This window comes from Geospiza fortis, unplaced genomic scaffold (assembly GCF_000277835.1).
Source record: "Geospiza fortis unplaced genomic scaffold, GeoFor_1.0 scaffold171, whole genome shotgun sequence".
Classification (NCBI taxonomy): domain Eukaryota; kingdom Metazoa; phylum Chordata; class Aves; order Passeriformes; family Thraupidae; genus Geospiza; species Geospiza fortis.
The window spans coordinates 1,825,248-1,843,085 of record NW_005054313.1 but is presented as its reverse complement, the minus strand read 5'-3'; the positions used below and the strand labels follow the sequence as shown (position 1 = coordinate 1,843,085).

At 38.9% G+C, this 17,838-nt stretch overlaps 1 protein-coding gene across 1 annotated transcript in view; it reads right to left on the bottom strand.

Moving 5' to 3' along the window:
• IL16 (interleukin 16) overlaps positions 1-783 on the bottom strand; it is a 26,066-nt gene extending 25,283 nt beyond the window's left edge. Inside the window, exon 1 of the mRNA XM_031055997.1 lies at positions 384-783. Coding sequence (XP_030911857.1) covers positions 384-746 — 363 coding nt within the window. The 5' untranslated portion in view covers positions 747-783. The remainder of the gene's footprint in view (positions 1-383) is intronic.
• Between the last annotated feature and the right edge of the window lie 17,055 nt (positions 784-17,838).

Below are 17,838 nucleotides of genomic sequence, written 5' to 3'. Positions count from 1 at the left end.
TGAATCTCCTGTGTCTGACACTGTATTAACATAATTCATGCTTGCCTGGCTTGTGAGATATCATGGTATCACACTACAAGAGCACTTTGCTACAGTGATAGGTTTATATTTTGAGCTGAAGAATCTCTTGCAGATAGAACATGCCATCTGTACTTGTCTGAATACTGATAGTGGCCTAGAGGCACTGATATCAGCAGGCTGTGCATCAGCAGAGTGCAACAGCACAGCAGGGAAGACATGCCTTTTATGCAGAGCAGGAACACTGCAGGTTCATAGGCTCTGAAAAAGCCAAGTAGAACCCTAAGTTCCTGAGAAATAGTAATTAATCCATTTAGGAATTACTGCAGTGGGAAACATTACAATACACAGCACGAGTTGCCTACCTTGGTGAGGAACTTTCTTCTCGTGTTGTTGCAGTTTTCATTTGCTGCAGCTTTGGACTGGAGGATGCTGGTGACCACACTTGGAGGATCAGGTGGGCTGTCCTCTGCCTCTGCTGTGCATGGTAGCTGAGTTCTGGGACAGCAGTCAAAATCCTCTTGACCCCAGCTGGTAGAGTTCTCCAAGGGATCAGGGCATTTCTCGTCGGGACTCGACCCATCATCGCTGGTTTTGGCATTGCAGAGTATGAGGGATCTTGAAATGGAGCGAAACTTTCTTGACTTCCTGTTCCCAGCATTGTTCTTTTGATCCATCTTCAGAGAGCTGCTGCTCTTTTTCCTATCATTCTCCCATTTATGTGGCATGATACTTTCAGTAGTTTTCTCTGCTTCTGTGGTGCTAAATATCCTCCAGGAAAGGAAATATAAAAGTAAGTTGTAATATACTCTACTTTCTCCCACTTAATAACCTACGCTACTGGAAAGCCCTAATGAATAAATCGAATCAACAGAGCCTTTCAGTCTGAGAACAGCCACGTGATATCTCATGACTTGCTAATTCTGCTTCTGTGCAGAGCTCTCCTAGATCCTCCTTCACCTTTTCATTCTCTTGCCATGTTACCCAAGCAGAGTGGAGTGCTTTTAATAAATGTTTCTGATGCTGCCATTGTCTGCTTGCTTTGGGCATCTGCTGAATTTGCATGTTGAAATCCCAAATTGAAAAGGAAGATACTTTAAAAGCATTACTCTATCCTCCTAATATTATTTGGAAAGAAGAAGCTCCTTCTGAAGTTTGATTCATGAAACCACTATAATTCAAAGAAGATTAATCAAATTGTCAACTCTAAATTCTCTGCCTGGCACATCCGAGTTGTAAGTGGTTTAGCAAAAGTCAATCTTAGCCTTGAGAGAGTAAGGGATGTCAGGCTGCCATAAAACTTCCACCTTTGCGAACCAGAACTCACTTTAGACTGTGCATTTAAGAGTAACAGAGGGATCCAGTGAAGCACTTAAGATGTGAATATCTGATTAGGGATTGAATTCTATAAAGGAATACAGCTCCAGTACATCAATCAAAAAGTGTCTTATTACAGAAATGGTTTATTTCAGCACATGATTCAACATATAAAATTAAGATAAATTGGAAAAAATATATACAATCAAAATATAGCAAAATTTGGAGCTTTTGTAAAATGAGTAACATAATGAGCGTTTTAAGATAACAAAGTGGTTAAAACTCTCTCAAAAAAGTTTTCTGGAAATGCTGTGGTCGATATGTGTCAGCACTAAAAATTCAATAAGAGGACATCTAAATTAATTACTTTGACTCTCTCACCTAAGTTTTATCATAATATTTACTACACAAACTTTTTTATTATCCTCACAGAATCTAACTGAGGCGAAGTGTTGCCATTCTAGAGAAGATACCAATTGAAACATAAGTACTTGCATAAATCAAAGATGCTGTAGGTGTTATACACAAAACTGAAAATCAATATACTTTGAAAAGCACTTTCAGGTATCCTATTGAGAGAAAAAGTTTGTCCATTGTGCTCTAAACTGGGTTGTTGCATTTGGTTTGGGGTTTTTTTCCCCTGTTTCTATGCAGAATTAAGTAGATATATATATGTGCACTTTGTACCTGAAGTTCCACTGGTGATACAGAAATAAAGAAGGCAGATTTTCTAAAGGCTCTTTACAGCCACAACAATAAACACAGGCCTACAAACTCAGACCAAGCCAGGATAATAAATCCAAGTCAGCATGGTTATAAAGCTGCAGGATTATTTTTCTTGTGTTTTTTTCCTTATACAATTAAACAGGAAAAACAAAAGCAGATGATAAATACTATGACACTAAGCATCTGCCTAAAGAAGCTATATGGCATTGCCGAAGAAATCCACAGTTCAGCATGGATCAGAATTAGCTTGAATTTGTAAAAATAAAAGAATTTTCAGGTGCAGCAGCGATGTCCTAGGGAGAAGGATGTTTATTTGTGCAGTCTTTTCTGGTGTTTTTGGATAGGTAATCCTTCTTCAGCTTTCCATCATATTTTCTATCACGCCAGTCCTATTATTGCTCAGCCCTTATGTCTCTTTTCCCAAAACAAAATCCCTAATGCTTCAGAAACTTGTTCCTTGATTATTGGAACTCCAGGGATTTCCTAGCAAGACGCTATTTCAAGTTTGAAAGTAGCCAGAATATGTCAAGTTCCCCAAAGCTGGTGTGCTTTCTGCCCCTCTCTGTGTTTCTCGGGGATCCTCCCTGTTCCTGTGTGAGTCTGACCCCGCTGGACTGGAACAGGGCAATGGAAGTCCCTGGGCTTCCATTCTCATGGAGTTCTCATGGACATTGGCATGAGGGAAGCTTTCAGGGTCAAACTGGACTTGCATATTCTCCATCCCCTTCAATTCACAGAACATTCTACTTTTTTTTTTTTCAGAGTAGCCTCTCTTATGAATGATGAGTTTGGTGTGATTGAGAGCTGCCCAGCAGCACAGCCACATTCTCTTCCTGTGACACAGAGCAACAAATATAAGGTTTGAAGATCTTGTTTGTGACTTTTTAAAAATGCACTTTTTAGTGTTTTGATAAGCCCAAAGCCTTAGTCTACCATCATATACATGAACTAAATTTTTGAACTCAGAAATCCCTGTTAGCATCTCCACTGTATTAGGAAATTAATCTTGTTAAGCCTGTGATGTTGTGTTTCCTGTATGTCTAAATGTAAAAATGCAATCTGGCCCATTAGACCAGAATGTAGAGTTGAAAAAGAAAGAATGGGTGGGGTGAAGGAAATTTCTTCAAGTCTCTACTCTCAGCACCTGGGTAGGAAGCAACAGAGCTGGAGGTGAGTGGAATGTGTATCACTTGAAAATCTGATATAGGGATCAGTGGTACTGGCAATTGCTATTAGACAGTAAATGTACCCAAGCTGCACATTCAGACCTAAACAATCCTGCCTGTGTGGGGAAACTAAAAGAATGAAGACTTTTCATTCAAGTATTTCAATTTTGTACAAACATTAAACACACTCTTACTTTTCTCAAAGAGGAAGAATTTTAAAAGAGCTATTAAGCATTTGGATAGCAGAGGGCTTGACAGCTTAATGGTCAGAATGCAGCTCTCTGGAGACTGGCATGCTAGAATGAAGTCCTTCCTTGCTCTGCCTGAAGCTAGGGGGCTTAAGGGAGAACTGCCATCTGTACTAAATGTCCAAGAGGTGCCTCTCTGGCTCTGCTAAACAGCTGGGATGCAGGGACGATGGAAGCACCTGTTGAGACAGTGAAGGAAACATGGATCTAAGTGCATCCTGCTTTCCCATCCCCCTGTAATGCTCCTGAGGAATTTTATCTTATGCAGAGAGAACTCTTCGCCCTGCTCCATCAGCTGTTTCCTCCTCCCCTGCCCCCATGAGAGCTCCATCCACTCAAAGGCCAAGTTCTACCCTAAATGATTTACCTAATCCCACAGTGAGGCAGGGGCTGACGTGAAAATAAACCCACTAGACCTGAAGACTTCCAGTTAAATACTTGCTCTTGCTACAAGTATTAGATCACAAGTCCTAACTAAGGGAACATTCTTTCCAGAGCTGCTGATTCAGGGTTGCATAAGTGACAGAAATATAGGAGGTACCAAAAACATAGTCTATAAGTTTTCCAATAAAAATAACCAGAAATGCTATTTTACACAGCATACAATATCGCAAGTACCAGAGAAGCTTTATGATTCATTGCCATCTTCTACTAAATTTAATTTGAGATATTGATGGCCATGGACAATTACTTCAAAGTCAATTCTCCAAACCATTCATCTTTTTCTCCAGTGCACTCACTGCTTGTCATTTTCTTTTGCCATTCTTATACCTCCAGCTTAGCTGATGGAAGCTGTCTGTGGTTTGTAATGCAAACCAAATGTTCCTTCTATGTTTCATTTTTTTCCCCCAAGCTTTATTTTTCCAGCCTTAAATCTTAAAAGCCCAAACTCAGACTGTCTTCTGCAAACAAAATACATGATCTGAGCTGTAGCCATTTGGTTCAAATTTTTTGGTTGGACATTAAACCAAGCATTTACAAGATACAAATAATTTGGTGTAGCTCCCAGATGTGAATGCTCTGCTGTTAACCAGACAGTAGGAAATACAGGACTTTACTAGCAAGAACAAGATGAGTTTTACATTACCAAGTGCTAGCAGCATCCTCTTTTAATCTAGATCTTGCATCCTAATTTAATCTAGATCTTGTGATCTTACTCAGATTCATTGCTGCGCAGTACTAGTAACACTGAAGTGTTGCAGATGTCTAGAGCTTCCCCACAGCAGGTAGAGCTAAAGATTTGGAAGTTTTCTAATAAAGAGTAAGAAACTCTCAGAGAGTAGAATTAAAAAACGATAATTAAAAAAACCCTAATGGTAAAATAAAAATTTAAAAGGAGGAACTTACAACAGCGAGGCAGACAAACCTGACTCCTGCAGAAGGCTGTTCCTCTTCATAGGCCTGGCAAAAAAAGACAGAGTGAATAATTGAAAACACACTCTCCTGGTGCCACGTGACTCAGTTTCAGTAATTGTGCTCAGTACATTGGAACGGAGCTATTGTTTCCTAATTGAAGAAAATGTCAGCAAGGCTAGATAAACAAAAGCAATGGGATGCAGTATTGGGGAAGCTCTTTCCAGCAGGCTCCCAGCTACCCGGACATGGCGGCATTTAAGGAGTTTGTGTCATTTGTTTTCACCCGTGGCTCTCTGGTCCAAGGTTTGATGGGGTTGAGGCATGTTAAACCCACCTGAGGGGAGTTGGAGCAACAGCAGAGTCTGTGCTAATCCAGTGAAGGTTTTCTGTTGTAGGCTGCAAGCCTGAGATGGCAAGCAAGTTTCTGTATTTTTTCAGCTGATATTTTAACATTAAGCTTGTAAGAGCTCCGTAGAAAAATTCTGCTCCAGGAGCAAAACATAAGAGGTGCAACTTTTGAATGCCAGACCCCTGTGTTGTTCACCTTGAACACAATCTCTTTAACCTACCAGTTCTTAAATAATTTTCTCTTTATGGGCTAGACTGCAACTTTGTGATCCCATCTGATCAAGTACTCAGAAAATGGTTTATCACATAAATCATGTCAGTCCCCACCTGTTGATCCTCAGTTGTGCTCAGACAGACAGGTAACAAAATTGCTGCAAAAACCTGCTTGCTCTCAATGAATTCGTGTGATAAGATGCATAGGGTATTTGTTAATTTGAAAAAAATCCTTAAAAGAAAACATTGTATCTGAAACAGTTAATATTAGTCTATTGAAATAGTCAGGCCTCTTTAGAGTGTTCTCACAAACCATAAATCTCCTGCTTTTCAGGAAAATGTGATCATAAACCTGGCTCTGTCTGGTCATGGAAATGGTCAATATGAAAGTGCTTAGGTACCTGCTGCCCTCTGTGTTCTGTGTCTTGAATGTTCTGGTTTTATTGCTCTGTCAGTAACCTTGGAAAGGAGAGAGGAATTATAGAAGAGGTTTAAAATATTGCACAGAGAGGGACTCAAGTTTAGTTATCCTATGGCTTCTAGGTAAAACATAGACTGTAAAGACAAACATCTCTCCCATGAGAATGATTCCATACTGGGAGGAAAAAGGGAACATGAAATCTCTGCTCTATACAGTGTGTACAGGAATCTTGGAATACTCTGTCCATGATAATACAATTTTGGGCATTCTTTATTTTAAACATGTATCAAGAGAATTTGACATAATTTTCCTAACATCCATGTCATTGGGATATTTTTTCCCCAAAGAAATCTTCGCTGAAGGACAGAGGTTTTACCTGACTGACTGGTTAACAAACGACATGGAACATTACCCAACTCTTTCAGAAGAACAAAGCTTTGGCACTGACTAATGATCAACAATTATGAAGTAGCTTTCCTGGAAAGGAGGAGAAATAGGGAGCTGATTTTTTATTTTGGGAAAGAGTTTGTCGCTGTATTTGAAGAGAGAGCACAGTGGCCTTGTACATAAAATGAGGTTTTATATGTAGTGCTAGTACTGTAAAAAAGAAATATCAACAAGGAAGCAAAGCCACAGACTGTTTACCACTTTACTGTCTTTCACTACAACACACACATGTTTTTGTTTAGCAATAGAGAACTCATTCACACAAAATCTCAACAGTCCCTGAGTTCTGATCCAAGCTGATTGAGCTGGAAGCTCAAAAGCATTGGAAAGCTTGCTTTATTTCTTCCCATTGTCACATGCTTTTGCATTTCCTGACTGTGGGCTGAATAATGTAGTCCCTAAGCCACTGGGAGTTTTGTTCATTCCAAGTCTGGGCTTCTGCCAGAGCCAGCAGCAGAAACATAAATATCACAAGGAGGGGCTGTTTTTTCATGTTGCTTTACTCTAACCTTTTCAGTTTTTTCCATCTTCTCTGTACAGTAATTGTTCAGTGCCCAGTGGTGAACAGAAAAGCAGGTTTTTAGAAGCCATAAGGAAAAGGAGAAGGAAAACTTCTACTGTGCCTGCCTCTTGCATTAATGGTGTGCTTTGATATTGGATACTGTGGTCAATCTTCATTACTCAGCTCAAAGGTATTGTAGGAGGAAAAGGGCAATGAACACTGATCAGAGGCTGGAATTTTGTATTAAAAGATTGACATTATGTGGACTCTCCTATGCAGAAAGGGACTACATTGATAAAAGTTTATGAGATAATAGGAAATATAAGGCAAATCAGTGTGGTTTCTTTATTTCCTTCTCATGTGAGGTACAGGAAAAGAATGTGGTAAAATAAAGAGTGTTCAAACAAATAAAAGGAAATACTTAAAATCTAAACCATAATGAATGTGTGGAACAAGAAGGCAGAAGAAATCATGAGCACTTTGAAGTTAGCTGTTTTGTCTTTGATTTCAGTCTGACAGACATTTTACCCCAAGAGGTGAATTGATGAAAATATATATCTGTAGATAATGGGAATAGCATACAGAAGGGGCAGCAACTCCTGCTCCAGAATGAGTCAAACAATGCAGTTTACAGGTAGAATGATACTCGTGCCATGGGATAGTTACCATGAAATGGAGTAACTCTTCTGATGTCTGGAGTTTGTATCTATTGGCAGTGGGTAAAGGCACGAGAAGAGCCACTGCACTCAATAGTTATGGCAATTCTTCTCTTTTGGGTGACTAAAATCTGGATGTGTCTGGAACTATAGCAGATACAGGAGCTGATCCCTCTTTTCTCCAAATTATTTTCCACATACACAGGTTTGGGTTCTAGAGGACAAATATGCAGACTATTCAGTACTAAATATTTTGCCTGTTGCTACTGGTGATAACCTTTTCCAAAAAGGAATGTATAAATTTAAACAGGACATTAGTACTGGGCAAAGCAGATTTAAGTAGTGATGGAACAGCCTCAGTCCTGATCTCCACCCAGCCCCAAATACTGCTTCTGTTCTTATGAAAGCAAGCCAATAGTTTGGAGTGTTCAAGTTTTTATCCTGTCCTTACATTGCTCAGTAAACTGATAATTTACTTTTGCCTTAAACACAGACACAATTTTCACATTTGCCATGTTCCAGACTACAGCTATGTTGTAAAGGACAATCCATCCCCTCACTGCTGCTAAACCAGGCTGGATTAGTCATCTCTGTCTTGGGTTTCATGGCTTTCACACTGCCCTTCCATCCATGAAAACATAGCTACATGGCACGTTGAGTCACCATGTTAGCCCAGCTAATCCAGTATCCTTCTCCAGCAATAACTGATAGCAATTGTTTTAAAGGGATTAACTTTAAAAAAAAATCAAGATAGAGCTTGCTTTCAGGACGAGTTTCTGATTACCTTGGTAGAGTAGACTGGCACTATGAGGTTTTGTATATTTGTTCCAAAATGCTTGGATATATCATGATATGATATGATGATATTATATGATTGATATGATATGATATGATATGATATGATATGATATGATATGATATGATAGTCTTGTTTTAGCAGAAGTTACAGCTGCTCCATCCTGGATAAGTATTGTGTAATGTCAAATTAGGTAAATCTCTTTTTAATTCCTTTCATTATTTAGTGCCTAACTTATGCCAGGAAGCACAAAGATATTTTTTCCCTTCTACACATGAAATGAATCCTGTGTAATAGAACTGTAATTTATCCATTTCTGGTTCCCATTAAGCTTTTGATTTCAAGAGTATGCGCAGGCAATGAGTTTCATGTGTTACATATAAATATACTTCCTTGTAATTGTTTGAAATTTGTTGCCTCTAAGATTTGTTCAGTTCTTGTGCTAGGAAAAATATTCTGATCTTCACATCTCCGTGGAATACTTTTGTCATTGATCTCTGTACTGATGTCATCCTCTGTCTTCTGCATACTTTTATCTTTTTGTCTTCTGCCCCTCCTTTCGGCTTCACACTGCTTTTATATGTTTGAAACTCTTCCTTTTGCTTCAGATCCTTTTTGAAAAAACTCACTTCCTTTTGTGAACTTTATTACCTGACTATTTTATGATGGTATCCAGCTCTGCAACCTCCTAGACTATTTTCAAGTGAATTGCTTTCCTGTGAATTAAAAAAAGTTCCTAGACCTTGTCTTGCCAGAAACATTTGTGTTTCATGACTTGCACTCCCACTCTGTGATTACTGACCTCTCTTGCTGCAGTGCCCCAGAGATGAGCAGTAAAATACTGCTTATATAGTTCCATGCAAGAGGGTCTAATAGTAAGTGTACACCCATAAAAAGTATTTTTAGCTCATCTTGAGAACATATCCTTGAACTCCATGAAGAATATGTTACTTTATGCATACAATGCTTTGTTTACAAAGTAGCCCATGTGATTTACATAAGTGATTGTGTTAAGAGTGTGTGATTGAAAAAGTCCAGCACTATGAGTGTCAAGTTTGTTGGCTGTAGCCATGGAGGGGTGCATGAGGCAAAAATTGTACCCTTTCAGCTAAGTGTTGTGCGCTGTATTTTTATTTTAATATTTTTATAGTGTGTACATAGACCATGTGTGACATTATGCTGGGCTTTGAGAAACACTAAATATTTATGTCAGCTATGAAGCTGCTAAATATCTAGTACTGAAGGAAAGGTCCATCTCTTTTTTTTTTTAAACCATTGACCAATACACAGCTTATAACTTAATGCAGCACCAGAGTAGTAAAAGCATTATGTGAGCTCTCCTGTATGGTGTCATTTAAATTTAAACAAATATTTTTAAAAGTTATGACTTTAGCTTCTTTCCACATAATGCTCCTTTTTCATCTGACTTAGTATTTCCTTTAATTTATAGTTCCCTAAACTGTAGGCATACATAAAGGCCCCTTTACTGAATGAAAGGAGAATTATCAATAGCCAAACTATGAATTATAAGGAAAAAACCATAAATGGCAAAAGAAAACTGAATTGACTCTACCTACAAAAATAATAAAAAAAATTTCTCTTTATTTTTCATGAGTTCAGTTAAAAAGTATATTTAGACCTGCCCTTTTTTTTAATCTGTTATTGTGAATTCATATTGGATTTTGTCATATTTGTGGCTGCTCCCTTCTTTACTCCTTGAACAGATGTGAATGAATGGAAGTACTGAAAAGGTGAATATACTTAGTCCACCTGAGAGCCAGTGGCAGACTTTGGTCCAGGCACCACTTGCTCCAGCAGTCTGATCTCAGGCTCACCAGAGCCAGGGGCCTGTCATCCCTTAGCATTTCACAGGTAACATGCGTGGTCCTCTCTGGGTGGCTGGGTTGGTTGGGTTGGGTTGTCTGTGAGGGCTTTTTGTGGGGGAGAAGGTATTGCAGAATGTTTTGGGGTGTTATGGTTTGGTTTGGGCTTGTTTGTTTGTTTGTTTGTTTTTTCAGTTACCTTTGTCAGTGATTGGTGGTGAATTACACAACTTCTTCTCTTGGATATTAGTGTATGAAGAAAATGACTTTACCACATTTGTAGAGTTGTCATTTTAAGCACAAGGCTTAAGCAGTAGCTGTTTCTGAGTATTTGTCATCCCTGGAGCTTGGCAGAGGCAAAGCTACTTAACACAGGCTGCTTCTTAACTCTGCCTTAGAAAACTCTTGAGGACCCTCCACATTTCTCCTGCTGTGCCTTATCTCTAAGGCTGTGACAATCAGAATGAACCTGAGCAGACAGGTTTTGTTTATGGCGTTGAAGATAACAGTATAAAGTTCCAATGGCAGTTCTCTTTTTTTTTGGCAATACTGTAGCTTTTAACGCTGACTTTAGTCGCAGTGCACTCCACGTACGTCACTCACCAGCATTACAGAAAAATCAGGGTATTTTACAGGTTTCCCATGAGGGAAACAGTATAATCTGTCACATAAATAGGTCCCTGGTAAGGCAGAAAACATTATGCTTCGAGCGCTTCATGAGATCTGATGATCATAGGTGTGATAAATGGTGCTGGGGTCAGCTGCAGCATCCCAGCCTAGGTCTAGGATTTAGTGTCTGTGGGAGATTACTTTGCTTCCACATTTTGAAATCAGCCTACACCTCCAGAGCAGAGCTTATCTAATGTTAAGCAGTTTAGAGCTAGTGGCTGAGAGATCTCAGCTGAGGATTCCTGATATGGGATTTGGATTTTTCTACAGAATCAGTTCTGAAGCCCAACAGTTGTTTTTATAATTAGCTAGTATGATTAACCTGTTGGAGATAAAATGTTAACCTGTAATTTGTACTGATGAAAATAATTCCTACTCCAGCTAAAACTTATCTTTTAAAATAAGCACCAAATCTGAATGTAAAGACATTATTACACCAGTCTTGAAAACTTGCTAAACTTGCTATACACTCAGATAGATTGTTATGCTGCTTAGTTACCATTTCTTTTAAACATCACTGTGTCCTCATTTGCCTTTTTTCTGTGTTGGCCCAAAAGAGCTTGACTATTGCAGTTATGGCACAGTAAATACTTATGATCACTTCCTCAGATTTTTTTATAAACATCAGTAGGAGGACCATGGAGTGAAAAGAATCATGGAAGAGCAGCTATAAACTGGATTGTGGGACAGACTTTCTGCCTCCAGACCCAGGGCTGACTTGTGACCTGACTCTCTGGAAAGGCTGGACACACTCAAAGGGCTGCTGTGAAACAGTGTGCTGAGGTTCAGCATGGTCCATCTCCTAGAGCAGCCTTGGTGCACCTGGACACTCAATGACCTCAACCCTGCAGCACAGATGTGCTCAGGGAAGTCAAATTTTTCAGGTGTCCTTTTCTTATGTATGCTCATTTTTGATCCAGAGAATACCTAATAATGATTTCCATAAGAAGTGATGCTATATTCTTTGTCTCTGTTGGATTTCCCAAAAGAAGCAGCTCTTCTGGGATTTAACTCCCAAGTAATTGTCAAAAAAATCATGTTCCAAGACAAAAATATGACCACCAATATTACCCAGGATTTTCTTTCTCTGGTTCTTTCTTTTTTATTTCAACACCTTTTAAACTGATTATAAATGTCTTTTTATTCATTGACTGAATCTTTAAAGACTCTACTCAAATAAACAATCAAGAATATCCAGACCTTTGAGGGTTGCATAAGTTGAGGGGTTTTTTTCTTATTTCTGTCTTATAGAAAGGACCCTAAATACATAAAATAGGTATCAGAAAAACATTAAAACTTTGACAATATCAGTTTAGCATTAATCTTGGGCAGAGAAGTAAACTACTCATAACTGAATCTTACCAACCACATCTAATGCTCTATAAAGCAGTAAAAATCTGCCCCAGCTCTGAACACTCTAATTGAGTCTGGAGATCTCCTTCCAGCTCTGATGGTGACCTGCTGGTTTGACCCAAGGTTTGCTTTCCTCACTTCTGAATCCTTGTCCTCATCAAAGAAGGAGGGTCATGGCCTTGTGGTCACCTTCTTTTCTGGACGTGTGGGGTGACAATTTCTCTGATGAAAAATACTGGAAGATAATTGTTTGTTGTTTGTTTTTTTAATGGGACGATGCACAAAATAATAGCTACTCCTAGAAAACAACAAGAATTTGCTGTTGTCAAGTAATGATATCCTTTCAACTCACCTCCTATATAAGCAGAATCTATTGCATACAAAGCTTATTCCATATGATAAGGCATGCAAGCTATCTCACAGGGTGCAGTATGTGCCAAACTGTAATACAGAGAGCAGAAATATTCTAACAGCAGGAGGCAAATTAAGCAGCAGATCACAGTCCTGGTGCTCTCTAAGAGCCAGGAGCTGTAAAAGCAAAGAGATCTTGCCTGTCAGGTCAGTCCTTCAGCACAAATGGAGGCAATTTGACAGCCCCACAGCTTTATGTCAGGCTGGTACCGTGGGGGAAGAGGGGAGGGTTTTGTCCAACTCCACCCTGGCAGCAATCCTGCTCCAAAGCCCTGCAGTGAGTGCGTGTCCCAAGGCTCTGCTGGCCAGGAGCTGGCTCCCAAATCTGGGCTCCCAAATCTGGGCTCCCCAGCTGCACCCAGCAGGCTGCATTGGCAGCCGGGACAGCACATCACCTACACCCTGTGCTGCACCAGCCTGCACCTCTTTCTGTGGGCTCACACTGCCTCAATCCGTTACTAATGAGGCGCAAAATCACGGATCCTATTAAGTGAACACTGCATTAATAATGCTGGCAGGGTTTCAAGTCTACAGATGTTATTTATAATACATGACTAAACAAATATGTATTCCCTTTGAGACTCAGACTCAGGAGCAATTTACTGATTTCCTGTATAGGCTAGTTCATACAGAGATTTGAGTAAATACTACATTTGAATGTCTTGCTTGGATCTATGCTCTGGAACTGTAGTAGACAATCATATTAATGTTTAATTTTAAAATTATTAGAAAATTTGTTTTCAGATTATTAGATATTGGTGCTATCTAGTTCTCATGGAGGAACACATTTTTCTGTATTGCTTCTTTAAAGAAAAAATAAAATAGTCAAAGAATATAGCCTTCAGTTACACAGCACAGTGGAAATGAGTAGAAGGGTTAAAGAAAATTCTGGAAAAAAAAGGGACTTAACAGAAGCTAAAAAAATGAATTAAAACCCCATATCCTCTCCTTTCTATCTAGTTTTGAAATTAATTAATCTTATTTATGAAATTTAATTGCCAATGAGATATTTTGTAGTTTTAAAAATGCTTCTGAGTAATGAATCATTTGATCTTGATGTGATTTTGTTTCTTTTCTGCCTCTTAATAATAACAATATTGCAGGTATACAGGGGCCTTCAAAACTGAAGAAAGCTGTGAACTCACAAAGATCTCTGGTCCACTCTGCAGGCTTTTATATACATTAAGACAAAGAGAAGAAATCTTTTACAGCAAACCAGAAGTGTCCTAAATTAAGGTACTCCATGAAGAGGATCTTTGTTTAATTCATAATGCTGATCATTGAACAATAATAATCTGCTTCAAATTTCTCAGACAATTTAAAGACAAACCAGAGATAACAGTGAATAGACAGACAAAAACATAATTTGTGACATACCTCTTATCTGCTTATTCTTCTCTTTCAAATTCTGAAATTAAAGCAGTTGAAAATAACACATACTGACATGTAAAAAGAGCTGACTGCATGATGACTAAATAATTTGCTATAAAAATATCACTTACCATTGACATTGCCAAGTATCTTCTTATTTAAATCTGTTATTATCATGCCTTCTTGGTTATGAAATATGCAGCAGAGTCCATTCCCAGTGTGTTAAATACTTGAGAAAATAATAAATGCAGTGTAACTCCACAGTGTTTGGATATTTGACTGTAACTCCTAAGCATTCAAAGTGACTACTCAATATAACAACTTTTCCTCTGCAGAAAATGCCTTGCTATTTGCCAGCAAATCTTTAATGCTTTAGATTGGGTATTTCCAACTACCGCCCTACTTGCTAGGCAGATGTGTATAAAAGAGATGTTATTTCACTGAATCAACCACTGAGATCGTAACCCTTTTCCTGTACCACAAACAGAAATATAAAACCTCAGACTTTCCTTTTGGACTTTTACTGACTTGTGTCTGTTGTAAGAAAGCAAAACACAACTAATCCGAGCGCCAGTGTATGGAAAATGTGTTAAAACGTTTTAGATCATCTCACTGCTTCTCATTCCTGCAATTCATTGGTTAACTGGCTCCTTCTGTGTTTATGTAGTTGCATGGTACAAATACAACACCTAAACTTCTCGCCTAAAGTTGAAATGATTCATTTATTACTTTTTACGCCACCCCCAGGAAAAAAAAAAAAGAAGGAAGAAAGAAAACACACAGTGCTCATTTAACCCAAGTGAGTGAAAACGTCTTTCATAAGGTCTGTAAGGGCTTTGGGAGGTTTTTCTTTGGTGAATAAAGTCTGTGTAGTGGAGGGAAGAGTTTTGTCTGAGGATGGTAGAATTTAGGCTAGAGCAAACAGACAAACTAGGGTACTCTTGCTGTGAGAAAATAAGATCATAATAAAGGAGGTGCAAATGTTATTTATTCATATGAGATCAATTGAGATGGAGTTGTTTTGAGTGGAGGCAGGATCAAGAGAGGAGGTAGTGCCTTGCTCTCTGAAATGGTATCAATATTTATTTAGGTCCTTTTGTGAGGTAATTACCCTAAATAGATAATACATAGACTTTCCATCTTCTGGGTGCCTATAAATATTAGTTAACCACATTAATTATAACCACAATGGGGAAAGCACAAGCAGAACAATGTGAGGGCCATACTAAGAAGTGGAAAAAAGGATTAAATGAAGACATTTCCTTTGCTTCTTTTTCTATAATGCAGAGAATGGGGCTATGTGATAAGGCACTCTTCCATAGGATGTACCACCCTGATTTCTGATACTGCCTGTGGACCCAGCTGCTGTTAGACAGAAGGGATTACAGTGGGTAACCCTTGTTCTCCCAACAGCTCTGATGGGACAGTTACTCTGCCTTCATTCATCATCCTCTCCAGATGGACATTAGAATTAATCAGGTTCTAGCCCTAACAGCTTGCTTCAGGACCACAGCTGGAATCAGCATATCTAGACTGATTTATTCCTGGCTCTCAGACCTGTGTGCATGCTACTATTCCATATGCTTCCTGTTAAAGAGGTAATAGTGCCATTTCACAGCATAGCTTCAGTTTTTCTTTCTTCCTCCCCTTTTTATTGTAATTAGATATTATTTGGCTTATGTAGGAAAATGTCCTGCCCCTGCTCTGAAACAGGTCAAACTTCCAGACAAACAAAATAAAGTTCACAAAGGAAACAGTTAAATTTTCTGACTGCCTGCACTGTCATAGAAAATGCTAAACACATTTGTAAGTTATATAAAACTGTGTAAGTTCATATTTTCCTCTCCTGGTTTCACAGCCCAGAACAGCAAAAGGACCTTGTGACATCTCTAGGCTCTCAAGAGTTTAGTAATAAAAATAAAAATAATCCTGGGCAGAAAACAACACTCCACACCCTGCTACTGCTGAGCAAATGAGTTTCCCATTTTCCTCACTTATCCTCAGACTAAACAACGTTAAATTTACAATTCTAACATCTATTTATAGCAGGCACTCTACCCTAAGAACCACAGAGGTTGGTGTATATCATTGTCCTTAATCCACGGGCCAGCTTTCAGCTTGGCTTGTCACGTAATTAGAAGAGAAATCTTTTCTCTTAATTAAAATCCAAGCAATTTATGCATTGAGGCATGATAAAGCCCCAAGGTGGGTGATGTGTAGGGGTGGAAGGGGGTGTTCATCTGCTGTGAATTAACCTCTGATTGTAGTTCTTCATGTTTACTGTGAAGAGTAACTGATAACATTAACAGCACCATGGGCTTCTGCTGGGGGTCTGCAGAGCCTGGGAAGTTCCTCTGGGTGCTGCAGGGGAGGGAATTCCTGGGATCTGACAGAGCTGATAATCCTGACAGCTCACACTGGGGGAACTAAGCTGGGAATGTGCCTGCAGGAGGGGAAAGTGAGCTAAAAAGCCAAGGGGGGAGCAGGCGGTAACTGGTGTGGGACTCTGGAAGCAGTAGAGGGTAATTTGGGGATGTACATGCAGGGGCTGAGGGGAAGGAAGGGATTAAAGGAGGAAAGAATTCAGTTATGGTGCTAGGCTGGATTTGAGCAAGCAGGTAAAAACTGAACACAAAGTGCTGGGTATAGGCATCACCAGGTGAGCCTAAGCTGGGTAAGACCCAGCACTGGACTGGGCTCTATAGTCTGGGCTTAGCAGAGCAATGGGGTTCTGTGAGGAGCTGACCCTTTGCATTTTTCTCTAGAGCAGCACAGAAATTACATTCAGGCCTCGTGCTCGAAAGAAGCTCATCCACAGTCTGTATGTCACTTATCTCAGTAGATATGACAAAGGGACAGATATGCTCCTGCTAACATTTTTTGCAAACTCAAGGACTGAGAAATAGAGAAGTTGTTTAGAAAAAAACCCCTTTGATTTGAAGGATGTCATAATTTTGATACCCTCTAAATATCTTTCACTTTGTACTTTATCAGTGCCCCTAAATCTCGTTTAATTTCTTTTTCTAGGTGATTCCCATTTATTTTCATATAATGAAAGCAAAATAACCTAATCTTAAAATGAAGAATACTTTGTTGATGTATTTGGTAGCATTGTTGTTCTTTCCAGTATTATTCTTCAATCCATCTTTAATATAGCTTGACATTTTGTTTGCTTTTTCTGACCACTAGTGTGCCCTGAGTAGAAGTTTCCATTAAGCTGTCTGCAGTAACGCCTAGATCTTTTTCTTGAGTGATTTTGCAAACCATCAAGTGTATATGAGTAGTTCAAGTTGCTCCTTTTAGTACACATTACCTCAGTCTTGCCTACACTGAATTTCAGCTACCATCTTTTTTGGTTCTTTCTTTTAGGCTTTTGTTTTGTTTTGTTTGCTCTTGGGGCTTTTTTTAAGTCATGGCTTTTTAAAATGATCACATAATTCCCAGTTATGCTGTCTCTGCTACTGAATGCTTCCTTTCCAGATAAGTAGCATATGGATTAAATTAACCCCATTTTTGGTGTAGGTTTTAGGAACTCTACTTGTTAATATACTTCCCAGCTCAAAATAACCATTGACTTGTATTTTTTTATTTAGTCTTCACAACTTTCTGAGTCATAATATATTTCTTTGTCCTCTGCTATTCTTTACCCTTAGATATTTTATGACATTTAAAATAAACAACTAGGTTATACCCCTAAGATTAAACTTTTATCCATTATTTTAATGTCTTTTTAAAAGAATTTATTCATAATTGGCTGTTAAAACTCTATAGGGACAAGTACAGCCAGCGTAGCTAAAGACAAAGCCAGAGTTTACCTAGAAGAGCAGAATGGCAGGACAGAGGAAGTCAAAAACTCATTTTGCAAGAAGAGTCTCTTTCAGCCTCTCCAGAGCAGTGTGGAATAATCCTCTCACAGCTGAATTCAGAAAAGCAGCTCCCAGGTGCTCTTAGTCTAACTACTGAGCTCAAGCCTGCTCTTCTGTGCACCAAATGTCCC